This window comes from Aptenodytes patagonicus, chromosome W (assembly GCF_965638725.1).
Source record: "Aptenodytes patagonicus chromosome W, bAptPat1.pri.cur, whole genome shotgun sequence".
Taxonomy (NCBI): domain Eukaryota; kingdom Metazoa; phylum Chordata; class Aves; order Sphenisciformes; family Spheniscidae; genus Aptenodytes; species Aptenodytes patagonicus.
Window position 1 is genome coordinate 38,199,763 of NC_134981.1, and position 19,033 is coordinate 38,218,795.

Consider the following 19,033-nt stretch of genomic DNA (forward strand, 5'->3'; position numbering starts at 1 on the left):
CAATTACATCTCTTAAGTGATTTGTACTTAATCAGAACATTTGAATACCGCTGTGCTAGTTCTGTTTTGTGGAAACACTTTCTTCACTCATGCTAGTGAAGATGCTAATCACTGTCTTCACTTGTGGCAGTATTTTCTTCATTCATGCCTACAGTTCAACTAGATTTTTAGAATTAAATATACCTAATTGATTTTAGTGAGAAACATGAAAGCCAAAATAGATGACCTAGAAGAGGGAAGAATAATATTCATATGTAGCATGGCATAATGATAAATATCTTTCAGCAAAATCTGAACATGGAACATCAGGTTTTTACCAAAGAACATTCCCCACTATGAAATATGAATACACACATAAATGTTTTATGGTAGAAAAAACTTCTTTTGCTCCCATATTTTACAGGACTGTAAAGAGAGTTCAAATACCAATCTTCTGCCTAGAGTCAAGATCAACTCTATTCCCAAATTTTTTTTAGCCTGTTTCATTATGTATTTATATCTTAGAGCTTTTTCTGCATATTAATGTGTTGGTAGCCTTTTTTTTAAACAAGTATGATTATTATGTTGGTATCAATATTGATTTTGTACTAACAGCTCCAATATAAAGAAGAGCCATTGCAACAAACCTTATTACTTGCATACTTTTCCAAAATTCACATTGCTGTATATGAAATTAGTCAGTGTCTTTTGTAGCATATTTGTAGCAAAAGTACCTCACCTTAAATATCAGAGCAAGATGATTGGAGTGTTTCTCTGCATTCCAGGGAGGTTTAGCACAAGCCATTTCTATAACAACACAGCCAACGCTCCACACATCACAGCTCCTACCATATTGCTGACCTCTCAGAACCTGAACAGACAGATCAAAGCTCAGATTATCCACTTCAAAGTCTCTTAACTCTAAGTAATTTAGATTTAAAAAAAAAAAAAAAAAAAAAATCAATCAAGTGCATTCTGATTAACATTTCAGGTTGAGAGAGTGATCAGTGATGTAAATGCCATAAGATTTATACAGCTGTAGAGCACTAGTAAATAAAATGCCTGATCAAGGGGCAAAGTATCTTGCAATAGTTAGCTTTTGACCAAATGGTCATTTGAGCTTTAATAACAATACTTATTACATATCTTGTAATAAACTACTTAGAACAACTTTGACAGCAAGAAAGAAATGTCACTATCGCCATGTTGGAATCGTTCCTATTTTTTAGAACAAGTACATTTAAAACACATTTGAAGCATTTACAGCAATTTTCTGTTATTTAGCTGTATGAATTAGTTTAGAGAGTACAAAAAAAAACTTTTTGAAGTAACTTCCAAAACTGGTTTCTTACCTCCGGTGCCATAAATGCAATAGTTCCCAACAACTGTCCCTGAAACTCCCCAGCACCAGTTCCTTTTGATGCCAACCTGGCTGCAGCTCCAAAATCAGCAATTCTTAATCTATGACCTGTGCTGTCAATTAGCAAATTGGCACCTGTCAACAGCATAATAAAAATACTGCTAGTTGGCTTTTTATTAAAGGCAAAAGAATGAACAGACACTCTTCCTCCCTCTGTTCCAAAGCTATAAATAGGGTTGATGGTCCCCATCCACAATATCAAGGAGATCTAAAAATCAAGGACAAAATCTAATAATGTCACTTTTCTGTTATGCCTGAATGATACTGCACACAACTTGAGGCTGTCCAAGAGATTTAGAGAAGCAATCAAACTTTCAAAATAGGGCACAAACACAGGATTCTGGAACAATACCTGGAGATGAAATAATGAAAGAAAATGGTGACCTAAAAACCTGGAGGTTTTCATTGCTTGCAGCTCCCTGCGAAATTTAAACTTATTTCATCCTTAAACAACTTTGAGTTGTCTTGAAGAGAATTACAGAGCAATTGAAAGTTTTCCTATTTTAAGGAGAAATATTAAAAGGCAAATATTTGCCATTGCTATGTTGCTACTTATCTGGATATATCTCCAGTTTATGGACAGCTATAGTGTCATTATAGGGAGAAGTTTAGTAAGACTGGTATTTCCCAATAAAGTCCACATTTTGTTCATCAAATAGTACAACTGTGTTTACGTTCAATTAGGATGAAGGAAGAAAATCCATCATATATTCCTATACATTAGAAACCTGACCTCTTTATTTTGGCTTATTCACAGACTTTATCATTTCAGGGTATTTACATTAATTTAGCTAACAATCTTTAAAGCTATATGGAAACTTCATATTTTATTTGAACAAATTCAGAAAATGAATTTTTCTAAACCATTGGCACAGGTAGCAAGTACCCCCAAGCATACTATGAATGTTCTGATTAATTTCAGTAATTAAAGGTTCTTAAGTATGATCAGACAAACCCAATAGAAATAACACTCTTGAGATGGTATCCAAGAGAAGCAATAGGTCTCAAGCCAAAATAGGTGCTGCTTTCGGAATATTCCTTTTAAAAAGTCATTCTAAATAATTCTCACCTTTAACATCTCTATGGATTATCTGATTCTCATGGAGGTAAGAAAGGCCACGTAACAGTTGATCTGTGTAATTAATAATAACAGATTCTTTGAAGGCTCCATATTTACTTAACAAATGAGCAACTGAACCCCCTAGAAGATAAAAAAAATATACAATTTATCAACACATATTTCATATTAGTAGAATGCAGCACTGCCTCCTAAAATTGGAACTTGGTATTAACATTCCTAATTTATAACTAGATTCCCCCCCCCCCAACATTAAAAGTTCCATAGGCAAAAAGTAATATACTTGGTTACTTAATTACTTTTTACCTGGAACTGTACACATTGCAAAGACCTAAATCTTTATGCTTCCTAATATTTTTATCTGTCCTTAAAAGAATGTACAAATCCCTTAGTGTACAAAGTACTGTTGCTGATAAACTACATAGATTCATATCTACATTCTGCACTAAGGTTTTCAAGTAGTAGAACACTAGCTTTCTTTGGGGCAATAGATATGTGCAGCCTCCAGTAAGTGTTCCCTCTGTCCAGTAAGTGTTCCCTCTGAGCATCTTAATTTACTTTTGTTATCATTAAGTACCAATATATAGAAGCAAGTATACAAGCAAGGAAAAGCAGTATCTTCCTGTTTTCTGAAAGTGGTATCTAGATCCTCAAGATTTTGGATTTCCACTGTGCCTCAAAGTATTCTAATATAATTTAGGCTTGAACGAGGTAAAGACAATTCCTGACATTTCATTATCTAAATAATACTATTTAAACTCTTAAGTATAATTTTTCTGAAACATCCTCAGTTTTGAGAAAAATATTTTCTGCACTACTGCTTGTAATAACACATACTTGGGCTTTGCTTGTTAGCACTTCGGTATTACTAAGTGGTTTCTGCCAAAGAATGTAAGTTAAGGTGCAATGTTTTCTTTTATAAGAAACAAGGATGTTCTGGGTTGACACAACAAATCTAGTCTTGGTAACTGGACTGCAACAACATATAATCCCATTCATAAAATGAATAGAACTCCTTCTTAAAAAAAGGATATAAAGTTTCTTGTACCCACTCTGTACAATAATGAAGAGATTTCACTATTTAGTAATAAATTTACCACTTCATATTTAAGATTTGAACGTATTTTTCCCAAAGCATCCTGCTTACTCCCTATTATAAGTTTACTTCTCAAATGCCTTTGCATGTCACCTCACACAAATTTTATGAAAATGCATGGGACAAAAACTAAGTGAGAGATATTCCAAACTTTCTAACAAAGTTATTTTTAATAACAATTTAAAGTTACACAGGCACACTGAAAATACAATAGTCTGATATATTCCCAACTGAAGTGTCTGTGTCTCAAAGTTTCTAACTTGTGATGGGTTGACACTGGCTGGACGCCATGTGCCCACCAAGCAGCTCTATCACTCCCCCTCCACAGCTGGACAGGGAACAGAAAATATGACGAAAGGCTCATGGGGTAAGATAAGGACAGGGAGATCACTCACCAATTACCATCACGGGCAAAACAGACTCCGCTCGGGGAAATTAATTTAATTTATTGCCAATCAAATCAGAGTAGGATTAACGAGAAATAAAAACTAAATCTTAAAACACCTTCCCCCCCACACACCCCTCCCTTCTTCCCGGACTCAACTTCACTCCCGAATTCTCTACCTCCTCCCCCCGAGCGGTGCAGGGGGACGGGGAATAGGGGTTGCGGTCAGTTCATCACACGTTGTCTCTGCCACTCCTTCCTCCTCACACTCTTCCCCTGCTCCAGCGTGGGGTCCCTCCCACGGGACACAGTCCTCCACAAACTCCTCTAACATGAGTCCTTCCCATGGGCTGCAGTTCTTCACGAACTGCTCCAGCATGGGTCCTTTCCACAGGGTGCAGTCCTTCAGGAACAGACTGCTCCACCGTGGGTCCCCCACAGGGTCACAAGTCCTGACAGCAAACCTGCTCCAGTATGGGCTCCTCTCTCCATGGGGTCACAGGTCCTGCCAGGAGCCTGCTCCAGCACGGGCTTCCCACGGGGTCACAGCCTCCTTCAGGCACATCCACCTACTCCGGCATGGGGTCCTCCACGGGCTGCAGGTGGATATCTGCTCCACCATGGACCTCCATGGGCTGCAGGGGGACAGCCTGCCTCACCATGGTCTTTACCACAGGCTGCAGGGGAATCTGCTCCGGCACCTGGAGCACCTCCTCCCCTTCCTTCTTCACTGACCTTGGTGTCTGCATAGTTGTTTCTCTCACATTCCCACTCCTCTCTTCCGGCTGCTGTTGCACAGCAGTTTTTTCTCCCTTCTTAAATATGTTATCACAGAAGCACTACCACCGTCGTCAATTGGCTCAGCCTTGGCCAACAGCGGGTCCGTCTTGGAGCCGGCTGGCACTGGCTCTATTGGACACAGGGGAAGCTTCTAGCAACTTCTCACAGAAGCCACCCCTGTAGCCCCCCCAATACCAAAACCTTGCCATGCAAACCCAATACATAAGTCCTCATTTAAATTCAGAAATTGAGGTAGTAGTAGTAGAATTTTTGTTCAGGGCTTCCAATTACTTTGACTGTATGACAGATTAGGTATGGAAAATTCCAATTCAAAAATGATGCCAGTAAGAACACTACTTAAACTGTTATCCTGGTTTCAGCAGGGATAGAGTTAATTTCCTTCTTAGTAGCTGCTACAGAGCTGTGTTTTGGATTTAGGAGGAAAACACAGTGATGTTTTAGTTGTTGCAAGGTAGTGTTTACACTAGTCAAGGACTTTTCAGCTTCCCATGCTCTACTGACTGAGAAGGCTGCAGGTGCACAAGAAGCTGGGAGGGGGGCACAGCCAGGACAGCTGACCCAAACTGGCCAAAGGGATATTCCATACCATGTGACATCATGCTCAGTATATAAACTGGGGGAAAGCTGGCCAGGGGGGCCACTGCTCGGGGACTGGCTGGGCATCGGTCAGCGGGTGGTGAGCAATTGCACTGTACATCAGTTGCTTTGTGTAGTATTTTATTATTATTATTATCATTTTATTTCAATTATTAAACTGTTTTTATCTCAACCCACGAGTTTTTCTCACTTGTGCTCTTCCAATTCTCTCCCCCATCCCACCAGGGGTGGAGGGAGTGAGCGAGCAACTGTGTGGTATTCGGTTGCTGGCTGAGGTTAAACCACGACAGTCCTTTTTGGCGCCCAACGTGGGGCTCGAAGGGTTTGAAGTAATAACAGATTAACAAGAGCGTATTAAGGAATTTATATCTGTTAACAGTTGTGGGCCACAATGTTGGTTCCTCTGTTCTCGATATTGATTTGTCTAAGCTGCATCGTGCTCTTTTTTTTGCTGTACATGTTAGAGGCTGGTGTTGGTTTTTGCAGTTTGCTGTGGTCTGCAGTGATTAGTGATGTTCCACTTGGGAGGTTTATTTTTTAAAACATTGACCTTGGGCTTAATTTGGTATGAGAGTTTCGTAATGAAGCCATTACTGTACTTCGGATACCACTTCGTGGAGACAATTAGCAATTACAGTTCTTCCTCTGAGAGTTTTTTTTACGGAGGAAATAGAGAATGGCAGTGTCACTACCTTCTTCTATGATGTTTCCTCCTTCATTACAGTAACTTTTCAGTATTTTGAACATCCTTGGGTAGTTAAGATACTTCTATTGGTACTTCTTGGGAATATTGTTTCGGTTTTGTCTAAAGTTGGTAAGCAATTTCAGAATATCATCCAGGGATCTGCCCCAAGGCTGGATAGTTATGAGTGGCAGGGTGTGCGAGACAAGATGGGCAAGCACCTAGGCCAATGGGCACCCCCAGTGTTTTGGAACTTCACCCCAAGCAAGTGCAGAATCCTGAAAAGTTAGTAGAATATTTGGACAAAGTATGCTGTCACCCTGGCAACTCCAGAGAGATGCAGCTCATTGCAACGTGCTGGGGCCTGGCCCATGCCTACCGAGCCCTGTTCAACACCATTCAGTACCCTCAAAGGGAAGAGAAGGTCTCTGAATCTGACGATAAAACGACGCCCTGCGGCCACTCCGACTCCAGCAACAGGCCCTGCGGCCACTCAGACCCCGGCGATAGGCCCTGCGGCTGAACCAAAAAGCCAACCTGTGCCGGTATCAGTCGCCCCTGTACACAAGAAGAAATCTTGGAAGCAAAAGTCAACTCGTTTAGAAAGGGAGGAAGAAACTTCTTCTAAAAAAGGGAGCCAGAGGAAAAAGTGGGTGAGGCAGACTACCCTGGAGAAGGGTCATCACGAGAACAGAGGGAGGGCTGGCAACTGCTCGGGGAGGAAGAAGAGGAAGAACTCATAAACGAGGCAGTGACCACCCGATCCCTATCCCTGAGTGAGCTGCGAGAGATACGAAAAGATTTCAGCCGTCGTCCAGGTGAGCATATTGTCACCTGGCTGCTCCGATGCTGGGATAATGGGGCCAAGTAGCCTGGAATTAGAGGGTAGGGAAGCCAAGCAGCTGGGATCCCTTTCTAGGGATCACAAGTCCTGACAGCAAACCTGCTCCAGTATGGGCTCCTCTCTCCATGGGGTCACAGGTCCTGCCAGGAGCCTGCTCCAGCACGGGCTTCCCACGGGGTCACAGCCTCCTTCAGGCACATCCACCTACTCCGGCATGGGGTCCTCCACGGGCTGCAGGTGGATATCTGCTCCACCATGGACCTCCATGGGCTGCAGGGGGACAGCCTGCCTCACCATGGTCTTTACCACAGGCTGCAGGGGAATCTGCTCCGGCACCTGGAGCACCTCCTCCCCTTCCTTCTTCACTGACCTTGGTGTCTGCATAGTTGTTTCTCTCACATTCCCACTCCTCTCTTCCGGCTGCTGTTGCACAGCAGTTTTTTCTCCCTTCTTAAATATGTTATCACAGAAGCACTACCACCGTCGTCAATTGGCTCAGCCTTGGCCAACAGCGGGTCCGTCTTGGAGCCGGCTGGCACTGGCTCTATTGGACACAGGGGAAGCTTCTAGCAACTTCTCACAGAAGCCACCCCTGTAGCCCCCCCAATACCAAAACCTTGCCATGCAAACCCAATACATAAGTCCTCATTTAAATTCAGAAATTGAGGTAGTAGTAGTAGAATTTTTGTTCAGGGCTTCCAATTACTTTGACTGTATGACAGATTAGGTATGGAAAATTCCAATTCAAAAATGATGCCAGTAAGAACACTACTTAAACTGTTATCCTGGTTTCAGCAGGGATAGAGTTAATTTCCTTCTTAGTAGCTGCTACAGAGCTGTGTTTTGGATTTAGGAGGAAAACACAGTGATGTTTTAGTTGTTGCAAGGTAGTGTTTACACTAGTCAAGGACTTTTCAGCTTCCCATGCTCTACTGACTGAGAAGGCTGCAGGTGCACAAGAAGCTGGGAGGGGGGCACAGCCAGGACAGCTGACCCAAACTGGCCAAAGGGATATTCCATACCATGTGACATCATGCTCAGTATATAAACTGGGGGAAAGCTGGCCAGGGGGGCCACTGCTCGGGGACTGGCTGGGCATCGGTCAGCGGGTGGTGAGCAATTGCACTGTACATCAGTTGCTTTGTGTAGTATTTTATTATTATTATTATCATTTTATTTCAATTATTAAACTGTTTTTATCTCAACCCACGAGTTTTTCTCACTTGTGCTCTTCCAATTCTCTCCCCCATCCCACCAGGGGTGGAGGGAGTGAGCGAGCAACTGTGTGGTATTCGGTTGCTGGCTGAGGTTAAACCACGACAGTCCTTTTTGGCGCCCAACGTGGGGCTCGAAGGGTTTGAAGTAATAACAGATTAACAAGAGCGTATTAAGGAATTTATATCTGTTAACAGTTGTGGGCCACAATGTTGGTTCCTCTGTTCTCGATATTGATTTGTCTAAGCTGCATCGTGCTCTTTTTTTTGCTGTACATGTTAGAGGCTGGTGTTGGTTTTTGCAGTTTGCTGTGGTCTGCAGTGATTAGTGATGTTCCACTTGGGAGGTTTATTTTTTAAAACATTGACCTTGGGCTTAATTTGGTATGAGAGTTTCGTAATGAAGCCATTACTGTACTTCGGATACCACTTCGTGGAGACAATTAGCAATTACAGTTCTTCCTCTGAGAGTTTTTTTTACGGAGGAAATAGAGAATGGCAGTGTCACTACCTTCTTCTATGATGTTTCCTCCTTCATTACAGTAACTTTTCAGTATTTTGAACATCCTTGGGTAGTTAAGATACTTCTATTGGTACTTCTTGGGAATATTGTTTCGGTTTTGTCTAAAGTTGGTAAGCAATTTCAGAATATCATCCAGGGATCTGCCCCAAGGCTGGATAGTTATGAGTGGCAGGGTGTGCGAGACAAGATGGGCAAGCACCTAGGCCAATGGGCACCCCCAGTGTTTTGGAACTTCACCCCAAGCAAGTGCAGAATCCTGAAAAGTTAGTAGAATATTTGGACAAAGTATGCTGTCACCCTGGCAACTCCAGAGAGATGCAGCTCATTGCAACGTGCTGGGGCCTGGCCCATGCCTACCGAGCCCTGTTCAACACCATTCAGTACCCTCAAAGGGAAGAGAAGGTCTCTGAATCTGACGATAAAACGACGCCCTGCGGCCACTCCGACTCCAGCAACAGGCCCTGCGGCCACTCAGACCCCGGCGATAGGCCCTGCGGCTGAACCAAAAAGCCAACCTGTGCCGGTATCAGTCGCCCCTGTACACAAGAAGAAATCTTGGAAGCAAAAGTCAACTCGTTTAGAAAGGGAGGAAGAAACTTCTTCTAAAAAAGGGAGCCAGAGGAAAAAGTGGGTGAGGCAGACTACCCTGGAGAAGGGTCATCACGAGAACAGAGGGAGGGCTGGCAACTGCTCGGGGAGGAAGAAGAGGAAGAACTCATAAACGAGGCAGTGACCACCCGATCCCTATCCCTGAGTGAGCTGCGAGAGATACGAAAAGATTTCAGCCGTCGTCCAGGTGAGCATATTGTCACCTGGCTGCTCCGATGCTGGGATAATGGGGCCAAGTAGCCTGGAATTAGAGGGTAGGGAAGCCAAGCAGCTGGGATCCCTTTCTAGGGAAGGGGGCATTGACAAAGCAATTGGAAAAGGGACACGAGTCCTCAGCCTTTGGAGGCGACTCTTGTCAAGCGTGAAGGAAAGGTATCCCTTCAAGGAAGATGTCATATGTCGCCCAGGCAAGTGGGCCACCATGGAGAAGGGTATCCAGTTCCTGAGAGAATTAGCTGTGCTGGAGGTGATTTATGATGACCTGAACAACAAACAACTATCCAAAGATCCAGACGAAGTCAAGTGCACATGATCCACGTGGCGGAAGTTTATAAGAAGCGCACCATCGTCATACGCCAATTCATTGGCAGTGATGACCCGGAAGGACAGAGAGGAACAAACGGTGGATGAATTGGCTAGTCAACTCCGGCAATACGAGGAAAGTCTTTCTTCCTCCCTCGTCTCGGCTGTGGAGAAACTGTCCCGGGAGATCCAGCAACTCAGAGAGGATAGGTCCCACTCCCCACCTGTATGGACCAATATCTTGGCTATTAGGAGTCAGCCTTCTTTTGCTCAAGAGAGAGGATATAAAGGGTACACGCCACGGGGCACCCTATGGTTTTATCTGCGTGACCACAGAGAGGACATGAGGAAGTGGGATGGAAAACCTACCTCAGCCCTAGAGGAACGGATACGTGAGTTGCAAGGGAAAACAATCACAGAAAGAGGTTCTTCCAGGAAAATTGCTGCTCCAGTTTCCAGCGGGCAGTTCCCCAGACAGGGTAGAAGGGCTGATCTTACTCCTGATATTAATGAAGAAACTTCTGACTCGTACGTACAAGAAATGAGAAATGAGTACTGTGATGAGGATTAGAGGGGCCCTGCCTCCAGCCAGGGGGAGGAAAGGGACAACCGGGTTTCCTGGACTGTGTGGATTCGGTGGCCTGGCACATCAGACCCACAGAAGTATAAGGCTCTGGTAGACACCGGTGCACAGTGTACCCTAATGCCATCAAACTATATAGGGGCAGAACCCATCTGTATTTCTGGGGTGACGGGGGGATCCCAACAGCTAACTGTATTGGAAGCCGAAGTGAGTCTAACTGGGAATGGGTGGCAGAAGCACCCCATTGTGACTGGCCCAGAGGCTCCGTGCATCCTTGGCATAGACTACCTCAGGAGAGGGTATTTCAAGGACCCAAAAGGGTACCGGTGGGCTTTTGGGATAGCTGCCTTGGAGATGGAGGAAATTAAACAGCTGTCCACCTTGCCTGGTCTCTCGGAGGACCCCTCTGTTGTGGGGTTGCTGAAGGTCGAAGACCAACAGGTGCCAATCGCTACCACCACGGTGCACCGGCAGCAATATCTCACCAACCGAGACTCCCCGATTCCCATTCATGAGCTGATTCGTCGACTGGAGAGCCAAGGAGTGATCAGCAAGGCTCGTTCACCCTTTAACAGTCCCATATGGCCAGTGCGGAAGTCTAATGGAGAGTGGAGACTAACAGTAGACTATCGTGGCCTAAATGAAGTCACGCCACCGCTGAGTGCTGCTGTGCCAGACATGCTAGAATTTCAAGACGAACTGGAGTCAAAGGCAGCCAAGTGGTATGCCACAATTGATATTGCTAATGCATTTTTCTCAATCCCTTTGGCAGCAGAGTGCAGGCCACAGTTTGCTTTCACTTGGAGGGGCGTCCAGTACACCTGGAACTGACTGCCCCAGGGGTGGAAACACAGCCCCACCATTTGCCATGGACTGATCCAGACTGCACTGGAACAGGGTGGTGCTCCAGAACACGTGCAATACATTGATGACATCATCGTGTGGGGCAGCACAGCAGGAGAAGTTTTTGAAAAAGGGAAGAAAATAGTCCAAATCCTGCTGATATCTGGTTTTGCCATAAAACAAAGTAAGGTCAAGGGACCTGCACAGGAGATCCAGTTTTTAGGAATAAAATGGCAAGATGGACATCGTCAGATCCCAATGGATGTGATCAGCAAAATAACAGCCATGTCTCCACCAACTAGCAAAAAGGAAACACAAGCTTTCTTAGGCGTCGTGGGTTTTTGGAGAATGCATAATCCAAATTACAGTCTGATCATAAACCCTCTCTATCAAGTGACCCGAAAGAAGAACGATTTCAAATGGGGCCCTGAGCAACGACAAGCTTTTGAACAAATTAAAGAGGAGATAGTTCATGCAGTAGCCCTGGGGCCAGTCCAGGCAGGACAAGGTGTAAAAAATGTGCTCTACACCGCAGCCGGGGAGAATGGCCCTACCTGGAGCCTCTGGCAGAAAGCACCTGGGGACACTCGAGGTCGACCCCTAGGGTTTTGGAGTCGGGGAGACAGAGGATCCGAGGCCCGCTATACTCCAACTGAAAAAGAGATATTGGCAGCATATGAAGGGGTGCGAGCTGCTTCGGAAGTGATCGGCACTGAAGCACAGCTCCTCCTGGCACCCCGACTGCCGGTGCTAGGCTGGATGTTCAGAGGGAGGGTCCCCTGTACACATCATGCAACTGATGCTACATGGAGTAAGTGGGTCGCACTGATCACACAACAGGCTCGAATAGGAAACCCCAGTCGCCCAGGAATCCTGGAAGTGATCATGGATTGGCCAGAGGGCAAAGATTTTGGAATATCGCCAGAGGAGGAGGTGATGCGTGCTGAGGAGGCCCCACTGTATAATGAACTGCCAGAAAATGAGAAGCAATATGCCCCGTTCACTGATGGGTCCTGTCGTCTTGTGGGAAAGCATCGGAGGTGGAAAGCTGCTGTATGGAGTCCCATGCGACAAGTTGTAGAAACTGCTGAAGGAGAAGGTGAATCGAGCCAATTTGCAGAAGTAAAGGCCATCCAGCTGGCTTTAGACATTGCTGACCGAGAAAAGTGGCCAGTGCTCTATCTCTATACTGACTCATGGATGGTGGCAAATGCCCTGTGGGGGTGGTTGCAGCAATGGAAGCAGAGCAACTGGCAGCGCAGAGGCAAACCCATCTGGGCTGCCGCATTGTGGCAAGATATTGCTGCCCGGGTGGAGAACCTGGTTGTAAAAGTCCGTCACATAGATGCTCACATACCCAAGAGTCAGGCCACTGAAGAACATCAAAACAACCAGCAGGTGGGTCAGGCTGCTAAGATTGAAGTGGCCCAGGTGGATCGGGACTGGCAACAGAAGGGTGAATTATTTCTAGCTCGGTGGGCCCATGACACCTCAGGTCACCAAGGAAGAGATGCAACATACAGATGGGCTCGTGATCGAGGGGTGGACTTGACCATGGACACTATTGCGCAGGTTATCCATGAATGTGAAACATGCGCTGCAATCAAGCAAGCCAAGCGGTTAAAGCCTTTTTGGTATGGAGGACGATGGCTGAAATATAAATATGGGGAGGCCTGGCAGATCAATTATATCACACTCCCACAAACCCGCCAAGGCAAGCGCCATGTGCTTACAATGGTGGAGGCAACCACCGGATGGCTGGAAACATATCCCGTGCCCCATGCCACTGCCCGGAACACTCTCCTGGGCCTTGAAAAGCAAGTCCTATGGCAACATGGCACCCCAGAAAGAATTGAGTCAGACAACGGGACTCATTTCCGAAACAACCTCATAGACACCTGGGCCAAAGAGCACGGCATTGAGTGGGTATATCACATCCCCTGTCATGCACCAGCCGCTGGGAAAATTTAATGATACAATGGACTGTTAAAGACTACGCTGAGAGCAATGGGTGGCAGGACATTCAAACATTGGGATACGCATTTAGCAAAGGCCACCTGGTTAGTCAACACGAGGGGATCTGCCAATCGAGCAGGCCCTGCCCAGTCAGAACTTTTACGTACTGTAGATGGGAATAAAGTCCCTGTAGTGCACATAAAATATGCTGGGGAAGACAGTCTGGGTTATTCCTGCCTCGGGCAAAGGCAAACCCATCCGTGGGATTGCTTTTGCTCAAGGACCTGGGTGCACTTGGTGGATAATGCGGAAGGATGGGCAAGTCCGATGTGTACCTCAAGGGGGATTTGATTTTGGGTGAGAATAGCCAGTGATCTGAATTATGTGATGTTAAGTGCTACATAATATTATATGCCATACTAATGTTATTACAATAAGAATCACCCTGATTAATGAAGAATAACTTCAGTGAAACCAAGCAAAGCACAGTGATGATGGTACCAGAACTGACTTCAACATGAAACAATCCAACACCACATACCATCTCCATCTTTCCTGCCCTGGAAGATTATTATGACAGATAGAGCCCGAAGTCATGGACTAAATGAACTCACCGAACATTTTAGAGGGATGGCCCATAGACTAAGGGAATGATATCTCTCTGTGTGTGTGTGTGTGTATATATATATATATATAAAAAAAATAAAAAAACAGGAAAAGGGGTGGTGATTAATGGCAATGTACTGGAAAATGTATGACTTGGGCATGACGTAGATGGTATAGAATAAGGGGTGGATATTGTCCTGGTTTTGGCAGGGATAGAGTTAATTTCCTTCCTAGTAGCTGGTACAGTGCTGTGTTTTGGATTTAGGATGAGAACAAAGTTGATAAGGCACCAATGTTTTAGTTGTTGCTAGGTAGTGCTTACGCTAGTCAAGGACTTTTCAGCTTCCCATGCTCTACTGACTGAGAAGGCTGGAGGTGCACAAGAAGCTGGGAGGGGGGCACAGCCTAACTGGCCAAAGGGACATTCCATACCATGTGACGTCATGCTCAGTACATAAACTGGGGAATGCTGGCCAGGGGGGCCGCTGCTCAGGGACTGGCTGGGCATTGGTCGGCGGGTGGTGAGCAACTGCACTGTGCATCACTTGCTTTCTACGTTATTATTTATTTATACCTCAGTTGCTTACTAAGGTTAAACCACAACAACTGTTCTGTAAGTAAACCTTTATACTGGTTACCAACAGCAATAAAAATATAAGTTTGCAAACTGAAGCTATGCATGGAATATTTTGCGGTATGAAACTACATAGTTCAAGACTCAACTGATACTTTCATTTTCTTTAGCATGCAGTTGTTTACCTGCCATCCATTCAATAAAGAGGTTATAGTTACTCTTCTCACATGTAGCACCCAACATTCGAATAATGTTAGGATGGTTCAGATGACTCATCATCCTTATTTCTTCTCTCAATGCTTCAACTACCTCTTCTTGCTCAGATGATGTGTTCCTGACATACGTCACCTGTTTTGAAATACAGTATTCAGATTTACCTTACATAATTACCAGTCCTGTAACCATCCCCCTTCAGTACAGTAACAAGAATGGATGGGTTTCTGTCCCTTTTCACCATCTGGAAATACCAAGTATTCTTTTATCTCAAGTCCCTTCAGCTGAGACCGTATATCTCCATGTGAGTCAGTCATAGAAAATTAAGAGTGATCTTCTGGAGAAATACCAACAAAAATCTCTCCAAGTGTGGCATGGGGAACTTCCCTATTCACTCTCCTCTGCTTAAACTAGGAATTTTTTTTTTTTTTTCAGATGTTGAAGAGAAGGTAGAAAGATAAGGCCTGAAACAGGATTCTGACAGTTATGTTATTTGTAAGACTTGTTACCAATTTAACCATACTTCCTGTTTCATAACAAAACATCTTATCCCAGAAAGTCGATGGGCAAAAAAAAAGCTGATCAGAAGTCCAGCAATGGAACTGGAGCCAACCCCAGCTCTGATCCATACTAAATCTGAAATAATAGTATGCTGCAGAGAATTTCCCCGGGCCTCAGAATCGTCATCATCTCTCCAGGAGGATCCTCAAGGACCACACGGACAGTCCTACTTTTTCACAAGCAAGAGAGTTTCAAAGGAAAAACACCTGATGACGTATATTTTTTCCCTGATTAAATGTTTTGAAACTGCTCAATTCCATAGATATAAGTTCATTCTAGAATTAATAAGAAAATGTTAGGACTAAGATTTCATTTCCTCTATGTTGGTATCACTGATTCAGACCTAGGGCACCTTAAGTGTAGAATATTTACTCACATCTAGAACTTTCCAAAATCTTGAGTGAAGCATGTGCATTTGGGCCTCTTCTCAGTCACATTTTTGTATCTAATAATTTAAATATTAAAAATACTTGCCTCAAAGTTGGCTGTTGGATCAGAGGAAACAAGCATTAAACTACATTTCCTCCGCTTAAACTGTTTTACGAAAAATATCTTGACAAGGGGAAGTTACTTTTAATAGCTATCTTTCAAATAGAGCATCAATTTGAAATCAAGAGACCTGGACTCCATTCCTACCTGTCACTGATTTGTGAACTTGATAAAAACAAAAATGCATCTGAAGAACTATGAAAGAGGCATATAAAGGAAGTACATTTTTTTCCTCCTTTTAAGGAAAAGTGAAAGAAACTGAAAACATTATGTTAATTCCATGCACGTAAAGACTTTGTATTATGTATCATGTGAGTACACACAACAGGGAGAAGAGGAAGTAGGGAACAGAGAGCTTTTATGTTAAATATTTCAAAGAAATATTGAAGAACAAGCACAATGTATTCAAGGAAGTGAAGCATTTACCTGTTTTACAGCCATTAATGTCCCTGTTCCTACATCTTGAGCTTGGTAACAGGAAGAGAAAGCTCCAAGACCAATTTGCTGACCTTTAAGCCATTCTGCATCTTCTCTGTAATTGTGTTTTGCTTTGGTACGTCCAGGCAGGGTTTCTGGTGTCTGCAAATTAAATTCTAAATCAATCCCATGTTTACTAACATGCATCTAAAATGTAGACATTCTGGACGGTTATGAAATATCCAAGTTTATATGCCTCTCTTCTCTCTTACAGTTATTTGTACTGCACATGTTTCAGTTGAGACCAGAACACCAGGGTATTCCTTAATCCACATATTCCTACTGTATGTAAGAACAGAGAGCCTCTCCTCTTTGTTACTACCTGAAGGTGAAAGACAAGATGTAAGGACACAAATAGGAGCAAGACTTTTTTCTATTCCTGATCTTATGCCTAGTCAAGGTTTTAGGCAGCACCTATAGTAAACAAACAAAATGTTTTCTACTTAATTTCTGTCATTTTATGCTTCACATGTTGTTACCTCATGCAAAGCATCACAAAACCCAATATTTCATTCCTCTTTCCAGTAACTCTATGAAGTCTGTTACCTTTCCTAGGCATGCAGCCTCACAAGCACCTGTCTTACTCTCAAGTCAATACACTCAACCATTTTGTGAACTTTTATGAAATACTCTCTCTATTCTTATTTCTTATTCTTTTGTCTATTTGTAAACAAACATCTTTTTTCTGATTTCTAAAGTATCTCGCATCTCTCAAGATGTGCTGACAGCAAGATCTCTTCCTACTCTATCTGCTTTTTCTTTCAGAAACTAATTTGGTTTTGCACAATTGCCTTCAAAGTAAATCAGCATTAAGACCCAGTACAGTTCTACTCCTGCTTAAAAACTTTGTTCTCATTTCCTGTTTCCCCACTTTTACACTTTCTTTGCCATTTTAAAGGCTGGTATATGACATGATGTCTCTTCCAAATACTGTCTCTAAACTTGTTAATAACCATAGAAGGATTCTGTTAGCACCCTCAACTGGTAGACTTTATACTCCAACTTCTAGGAGAGGGTATTGAGTCCCTTTGTGTTTTATATAATTTGGAAATATAACAGCACTGCTTTATAAATTCAATGAACCTCAGTTGATACTTATGCTAAATTACCATATGTATACTTACATCCTGCTGAATGATTATGATATCTTCATCATTTTCAACCTGTAGCTGGGGAATTATTGGCAGGGCATCTTGAGATGCTGACATTGCCATAGCAATAGCTAAAGCTTCCTCTTCTTCAGCTTCCATCTTTTCCTTGCATTTTTTATTATAATTTACATCATCTTTGTAAGTATCATCATTTTCTGCCCGCTCAGGAGAAAGAACTGCAACTTCGGACTTGAATGTAACCGTGCCATCACTCATTGGCATGGAGGCCTCGAGCAGGTCCTCAATACTGGAATTGAGCTCTGCATTAACATCCAATTGACATTTCTCATCTACTGGTGTGAACGCTGTCTCTTCACTTGGTATAACTGCACTGCTACTACTATTGCCATCACACTGCAAAATATCATTCAGGTCAAGTGTCATACTGTTTTTTGAGGTTTCTCCCTGCTTGTTCACATCACTTGGGGTGGGTCGTGATGGCTTTGGCCTGTGTATGTGACTGGATGGTAATGGCCTGGCTTGGGTAAAAACTGGAGAAAGTTTCTCTGGTTCTTTATTTTCAGAACAGTTTCTCTGAAACTGGAGAGAAAGTTTCCGCTGTGTTTGAGGAGAAGGTGAGGGGATTTTGCAGGGAACAAATCCCTGAGGTCTGAGTTTAGAGACATCTGTCACAGTGCCAGCTAGTACAGATGGATTTGAAGGAGACAGAAGCATTGGGAATAGTGACTGAGAATGACTGGATGAGGGAGAAGAGTTCAAACACTGACTGGGGGGGTTTCCTTTTGTTTGAATGGCTGGCTTTGGTTGCTCAGTAGTTACTGATGAAACAGGAAGTCCCCCAGCAAGGCCAGCCAGCATCTCAGAAGCGTCCTCTGGACTGGCACTCAGTTTTTTATCACTTAAACTTTTCTCACTTTTCCTTGATAACTGGATAGTATTGTTAGGAGTATTACTTTCTGTAGCTTCTGGAGAGTTATCTGGTACAGGTAGCTGCAAAAAGTCTTCATGTCGACATTCCCCAGAGTGCATTTCTTCCGTGCCTAGCCGGATGGCATCTGCAATTTCCATTTCATCTGCTATTGCCATCAGACGTCGACGCATCCTTGCGTAATGAGTTGAGCTTGACACACTCAACATTTCTAACAGCTTTACAAAAACATGGGGCACTCTTGCCACCATTCTTGCTGCACTCAAAAATATTCTCCGTGATAGTTTTCCAACCATTGAGTGGGAATTGTCAATTGACTGCAAGGCGAAATTTAAGAGGGAGAGAAGTTTCTTATACCTGAAAGTTAAAACAGAAAATAAAAAAAAAAAAAAGGTGTCTTATAAACTGATATGCTCTAGTTAACTAGTGCCAAGAAAGCCATTTCAAGATATTCTATTTAGCTGTCAGTTCTGCAGTAGAAAGGAGACTTATAGCTGCACTGGTGCTTCAGAATTGTTTCACAGGTCAGAAATTAAAAAAGGCAACCATTTACTCTGTAAAGTAGGTGCACTTTTGCGTATAAAAACACACTATTTGTTTACAGGAATTAAAACAACCAATTTTTGAAGAAATCACCAACACCACATTCAACTACAAAGAGTAATAGTCACATAGTGTAAGTACCTGTCTACTACAGTATCAGCCTGTAAAACACCTCCACAGACAATGTGGGGATAAAATTCACCAGGAAATTCCAACAGAAGTCTGTCTATTAGACAAAGTCGCCCCAGTAGCGCTTGCCAGTTGCTAGACTCAGTTTGGGTTCCGAGAATACAGTTTAAGACATAATCAACACCACCAATACCAATAGACCCTATAAAAAAGTTGATAAAATAAGGATTAGATATGTTCACAATCTAAATTCTGATCTAAATAAAGAT

General features: G+C 43.4%; 1 protein-coding gene across 2 annotated transcripts in view; it reads right to left on the reverse strand.

Moving 5' to 3' along the window:
* LOC143171983 (mitogen-activated protein kinase kinase kinase 1-like) overlaps positions 1 to 19,033 on the reverse strand; it is an 89,011-nt gene that overhangs the window by 2,149 nt on the left and 67,829 nt on the right. For both annotated transcript variants that reach the window (XM_076361175.1, XM_076361174.1), the window contains exons 13-19: positions 18,777 to 18,966; positions 17,177 to 18,449; positions 16,002 to 16,154; positions 14,498 to 14,660; positions 2,469 to 2,600; positions 1,332 to 1,474; positions 719 to 850 (exon numbers count right to left, since the gene is read on the reverse strand). In XM_076361175.1, coding sequence (XP_076217290.1) covers positions 719 to 850; positions 1,332 to 1,474; positions 2,469 to 2,600; positions 14,498 to 14,660; positions 16,002 to 16,154; positions 17,177 to 18,449; positions 18,777 to 18,966 — 2,186 coding nt within the window. The remainder of the gene's footprint in view (positions 1 to 718; positions 851 to 1,331; positions 1,475 to 2,468; positions 2,601 to 14,497; positions 14,661 to 16,001; positions 16,155 to 17,176; positions 18,450 to 18,776; positions 18,967 to 19,033) is intronic.